The 6,415-nt window shown below is 36.1% G+C and overlaps 1 protein-coding gene across 1 annotated transcript in view; it reads right to left on the bottom strand.

The window, feature by feature from the left end:
• Positions 1–2,706, bottom strand: part of Jhbp14 (Juvenile hormone binding protein 14) — an 8,550-nt gene extending 5,844 nt beyond the window's left edge. Inside the window, exon 1 of the mRNA XM_017634403.1 lies at positions 2,376–2,706. Coding sequence (XP_017489892.1) covers positions 2,376–2,493 — 118 coding nt within the window. The 5' untranslated portion in view covers positions 2,494–2,706. The remainder of the gene's footprint in view (positions 1–2,375) is intronic.
• Between the last annotated feature and the right edge of the window lie 3,709 nt (positions 2,707–6,415).

Raw genomic sequence — 6,415 nt, 5'->3', positions numbered from 1 at the left:
TCAGGTTTCTAAGCCGCGTGAATGAAAGTTAAATGGAAATTTCAACGACTGCTATACTAAGGAAAAATTCGCAGCGTAATTCTAATTTTGAATTGTATTGAATGAGATGAATCATTAATAATATTTTACAGACACAAACACAATTTCAAGTGCAGCTGAATCCAAATAAATTTTTTTCTTTTAATTTAGCTGTCTTAAATTTTGCCGCCCCTTAATTCTGCCGCCCTAGGCTTCAGCCTATGTTGCCTGTACGATAAATCCGCCACTGCCAATGCATACATATGTCGTTAGTTTTTTAAGTGGCCCACCTTGGTTGACCCATTCAGTGAACACAAATAAGAGGTCAAACAAGAATTACACAAATTTAAGTTACAATTTTCCTGTTGCTACTAGCTCGCTTACATTTTTCACATCATAATTTAAGGGGCCTATGATCGGCAGATTATTTTTTGAAATGCTAACCAATCCGTGGCATAAACGCTAAGTTTTACCCTTGATTGTTTGAGGCGATAGCTGATATATGCTTTTCATATAACGTGGATAAATATTGCGCGAACTAGGCATCAAAGCCGTGCTCTCACGAGTAGTAGTTCGCATTTCCAAACGCTTCTCTAGGATGGCCTCTTTAGACTTTTAACTTTAACACACATTCCCTGAGTACTGAATGGTTAAAAGTATGATATATTTTGATTTTATTTAAATCCTCTTCGGTTTGGTTTATCAGTTTGGAGGAAAAGTTTGCCTTCTTAATGGCATATGCACATAGAGAAAACTTGTCTGATCTTCGAATGTAACATTCAAACAAACAAGAGAAGACTTCAAAAAAAAAATTACGATCAACTCCAAATTGGCATGGTAAACGCCGCTTTAAATTTTCATCAGTGAGGATGTGCGGACATTGATCGATCCTGCTGAAACAACGATTCGGTTGAATCACTGAAAAATATCGCAATCATTGGTTCTTTAGCTCAAAACTCAGTCGGTGAATTAAATTTCCCGTATTAATTTTGTACCCTTGAAAAAACTTTCCTCACAAGAATTCGCAAAGATGTAATATTATGTCGCCATTAAATTATCGATGCTTCTGAATGAAGAAAGTTGCATCTTTGTTCCACAACATACATAACTAAAGACCGATACGGCAATACTTCATGGTTAAGTGTTCATTTACTCATTGTCGAGAAAAAATTGAGATATGTCGACGAAATTTGGTAAGTAGGTCGCCTTTTAACCCAGGTCGGTTGGTATTGAAAATAGTCAAAATCGGACAATAACCACGCCTACCCCCCCCTCCCCATATAACGGTATTTTCGAAATATGCACAAACTGTACTTAGGGAAATTTTTGGAAAATGGGTGTGGCACCGCCCACTTACACCTACATACATACATATGTGTATCTCGGTAACCGGTGTGTCAATTTCTACTAAACTCGGTGCACTTAATAAACTTGATACGGAAAAGCAATTCGTTGAAAATTATTAAAATCGGACTAAAATTACAACCGCTTTCCGTATTACGGTAAATTTCAGAAATGCGAAAACCCCGATATTTCAATAACTGAAGACGCTAATTTACTCCAAGTTAATACTTACAACAATCTCTTAACAATGAATAAGATTTTTATAGACTTTTAGGAATTGGGCGTGGCACCGCCCACTTTATGACTACAAAAGGTGTATCTCGGTAACCGCTATAAAAATTTCTACCAAATTTGGTTCAATTATTTTATTAAGTCTAACTCAGCATATTATCGAAAACATATGAAATCGTGGAAAATCACCCTTGCTTATCATGCAAAGGTAATTTAAAGAAAGTTGAACGATGATATTTGATACCTGCGCCGGGTATATCAAATTCGGTTTCGCCCGAATTTATACTTCTTTACTTTTTTTTTTTTAATTGCACACTTTGGAGAAAATTTATTATCATCACTAGACACGAATAAAGACGCGAACTCAAAATTGGAGCGCGAAAAAGGGCGCGAAAAAAACTTCGGCGAAGAAAGGCGCGTTAACCTATTTTATATCGCAGAAAGACGCGAAAACTTATTTTCGAGGTAAACTATATTTTCGGGTGTACCAGTGTACAAATTACCCAAAGAGTTTTTTAGGAATGAAGCTGGAGGAAAAGTCATTGCCCAGTATGAATCTATGTTTACGCGTCTTTCTTCCCCGTCAACTAAGTTAACGTCGGCAGTTTTTTTTATGCACCTTTTTCGTAAAGTATTTTTTTCACTCGTCCTTTTTCGCCGTCAGAACACTCGCGCGTCTTTATTCGTGTATTGAGCATAACAAAAAAAAAATTTTTAAAGTTTCGGATTCTAATATTTTCTTTAATTATTTTTCGCTTCCGTTCAACGTTAAGGACACTCACGCAATTCACTGACTGGCTTGAAATCGGGCAGCTCCGGCAGCTCGGCATTCACCGTTAATTGTGCCGCACAGCAGCCAATAAGGCAGGCAAACAAAAGCACATATGAAAAACGCAACATTTCCAACAAAATTTTCCACCAAAATCGATTATTTACTAAATTTTAAAATATTTTCTTCTTCGTATAATCCGAGTGCTATATGCCTAGGATTTGCCTGCCTTCCTGTGCTGGTTCACTGCTGCGAGTAATTTTCCGTTTGCGTGCGTTTAATTCTGTAGGAATGCGCGATCACTTCGACAAACGCGCAACAACACTGCAAATCGCTTTGAAAGCATCTAAAATTCATACCGGCAGATACAGTGGTTTTTATTGCAAAGCATTGGTACCTGCTCACATATGTATGTACGTATGTACTTATGTACGTACACCCACTTCTTCACCTCCCGAGCGGGCGAGACACCAATGAGGTAAATAAAAAAAAGTCGTAGATATGTGTGTGTGTATGTTTGTGCGAGTACTCAGTTAGAATAATGAATAACTAAATATTGGCTGGTCACAGTAATAATTAGGTTTGTTGAATATTTTTAGATTTTAACACACACACATATTTATGTATATACCAGAGTTGTTGCGAATATTCGCATTCGCAACCGCGGAGCTTCCGCATTAATTTTAACATTCGTATTTGCAAATGGTAAATTGTCTCCAAAATTATGTACCTGTAGAGATGCAACGTTAGATCGCGCCATCTACAGCTCGAGAATAACCACATTTATTTGTTTTTGTCAAAATTAGCATTCCACGATTACTCAAAAAAAAAAAACACTTCAACAAATTCTGGGCCGACTGAATCAACCGCATTCCAAGACTGCATCACGCGATGGCACAGTTCCTTGCACATGTTCGAGCGATTTTTAAAGGTAAAAGATGCGTTGAGCCTTTATTTAAACGACAGTGACATGGATGCAATTTTGCCAGAAGAGTCTAAGATCATGGAATCTTGTGTTGAGTTACCAAAAAAATTTTAAATAAGCCACATCCATGATTCCAATACTGCAAATGCTTATAAAAACCACTGGCTGAGAGCAAATGGTATGATCGAAACTAAATGTCGTTCTCGTAGTTTTGTTCTCAAGAACGCTTCAAAACCAAAACTAAAATGAGAACAAAACTGTCGAGAACATTCTCAATGCGAATTTTATAAGAACAAAACGCTGTGAAACGTTTCCAAAGAGAACAAAATGCGAACAATAGTTTCGGGAACATTTCTAAGAGGCGAAAATGAGAACAAAAGTCTCGGGAACAAAAGTATAAGAAACTTTCTCTCGAAGAACAATTTGGAAACTAAAATCTAGGAACTTTCTGACTGAGAATGAAACGAGAACAAATCTTCTCTGAACTATTTGAGAACAATGGAAGCGAGAACAAAATTTGTCACATAGCGTTCATTAGTTTGAAATGATTGTATATTAAAACTAATCAAAAAGGAACTGAAGATACTTATGCAAATTAAGTCAATGAAAGACTTAAGACACGAACTTTTCTTGCACAAAAAATTAAAAATCGTTCCAAAAAATGTACAATTCACGCTAATGATAAACAATTTGGAAGTTGAAATGACGCAGACCACCTCTGGCTTAGAATTACAATCGCGGTTCTCACTAAAACGATGTTTCATCCTAACACGCAGACTATCCTCTCATTCTTAACGTAAAATTCTCAAAACTTTTGTTCTCGTTTGGTTCTCTAGCAAGATTTTTGTTCGCATTTGATCCTCCTTGAAAACGTGCTCGATACTTTCGTTCTCATTCGAAACGTTCCCGAAAGTTTTGTTCTCATGCTGTTCTTCTTGACAACGTTACCTAGTGTTTTGTTCGCATTTTATTCTTTATGAAAACGTTCGCAAACCTTTTGTTCCCATTTTATTCCCGTTCAAACTACTCTCAATACTTTTGTTCCCGTTAGATTCTTTTGTGGGAACTCTCTTGATTGACAGTTTGTTCTCATGCAGAACTAAATCAAAACTGAAACGCGTTCTCGGTCGCTAATAAAACTGGGTGACTTTTTAACAAAATCGCAATATTCTGATGCGAATCGGCTGGTAGCCACGAAATTTTCATCACTGGAAAATAACACTTTATTTGCCATATCCACCTATTAGACCCTCGCTATAAGCACAATGCTTTCAAACCAATTACAGAAGAAAGGTTGAAAAATGAATTACATAAAATAACATCGAAAAACACTGATGACATTCCAGGCTCTCATAATTTTGAAACAGCCGACAGCCTGAGAATAAGTAATTCGTTGGATAAAGCTTTAGATTAGCCTGAAACATCTAGTTCGGCTAGTCAGCGGTGTTTAAAGAGAAATCTTGCCATAGATTCCTCAAGTGAAAAAAATAAATATAACTGAAAGTCCTCCCAGCTGGTGGGGGCGTCAATCGATATGAATTTAAAATATTGTCAAAGATTTCGCACGCAGATATTTGTCGCTTCCAGCAGCAAGTGGTCGAGCGAGGGTTATTTAGTTATGCAGGTTTCATTTACGACCTTTTAAGAAACAGGCTGGAAACTGAAAAGGCAGCAACATTACTTTTTATTAAATATAAAGCTCGAATTTTTAAATTCAGGTACTAAATAAAATACCTTACTTACCTAAATTATTCCTTAAAATTACTTACTTGGCATCCGTATCCGCATTCGCAGCCGCGGATGTCTAAAATTCCACATTCGCAACATCCCTAGTATGTTTATACATACACATCTGGTATGTACTAGTCTAGGAACATTACCTACTGACTTTGTGCTTTATTGATTTGATGTTTGACTGGTTTTATTTTTGCAAACTATTAGAATATTTTTTTCGTTTATTTTTCTTTTGATTGGGATTTTCGCTGCTCAGACACCGCAAACTCACAAAGCAAGTACCGATTTTTTGGTGCCTTAAAAATTTGTATGCATTAAACGTAGATAGTGAGAGTGATTTTTTCTTACTTTAAGAAGCTTATGTATTATTATGTGCAAATAGATGTATGTATGTATACAAAACTATGGTACGAGTATCTGTTTATTTATTTACATATATACCGTATGTATCTACCGGCAAATTTGTGAACGTACATATGTACATATTGGGTGGCATAAATTACAGCAATGAGTGACGGAAGTTCTACAATGATTTCGCATACTTCTACTTATATGCAAATATTTACAAAATCAATCACAGCTTTTATTTATCTATTTACATACTATTTAATATACATAAACTTAGATGCTTATAAAAGCACCCTGCAGGTAAAATCTGTATAGCTTTGCTTTTGATATCACTTGTAAGCATAGAAAGCTTTCAAAGCGGCGGGGAAAAGTTTCGTCTCTTAGACTCGGTTTGGCAAAAATACGTTTAAATTTTCAAAGGCCTTCAGTGCATGTGTTTTTTTTTTTGCGGTTTTCCTTGGAATCGACGTGAAATCGAACAGCTTTTCGGACGGACGAATGACCAAAACCAGAAGGACATGGTTGGGCGAAACAACAGATTTGAGCAATAATGCATTCATATGTATGTGAGGGTGTAGGTCGTTTAAAGTACAAAACCGCGTATGTGAGGTTACCCAAATTTTACAGGAGAAAGTAAAAAGTGCCTTATTTCAAAGCAGTTGTCCCTTGTATGAAACAAACTTATTCCATGCTAGTTACTTATATCGCTATCTTGGTATAAAGGGATATGGCTTGGTGCCGGAGCTTTCGGGTTTGGCGCAAATGTCAGTTACGCGGTTTTTCGCTTTAAACGACAATACTTAGGTACATACACTTGTGGCACAAATAATAGAAACGCCTTACTTTAACCAGTTTTGGCTATACTACTTCTATTTTTTAAGTTTACATTTTTTTTTGTAAAAGGCTAGCTTTGTGTATAAAAACTATAAAAATTCAACAAATTTTCAACTAAATTTCCAACTTTTTATCCAGAATTTAAAAAAAAAAATTTAGGTATGCAGTTTTATAGCCCAATAAATGTAGGTTTAACAAAGGGCTAGCTTCGA

This window comes from Rhagoletis zephyria, unplaced genomic scaffold (genome assembly GCF_001687245.7).
Source record: "Rhagoletis zephyria isolate East Lansing unplaced genomic scaffold, Rhagoletis_zephyria_1.1 Rzeph_scaffold_13359, whole genome shotgun sequence".
Classification (NCBI taxonomy): Eukaryota; Metazoa; Arthropoda; class Insecta; order Diptera; family Tephritidae; genus Rhagoletis; species Rhagoletis zephyria.
This window is presented reverse-complemented; position numbering and strand designations above follow the sequence as displayed.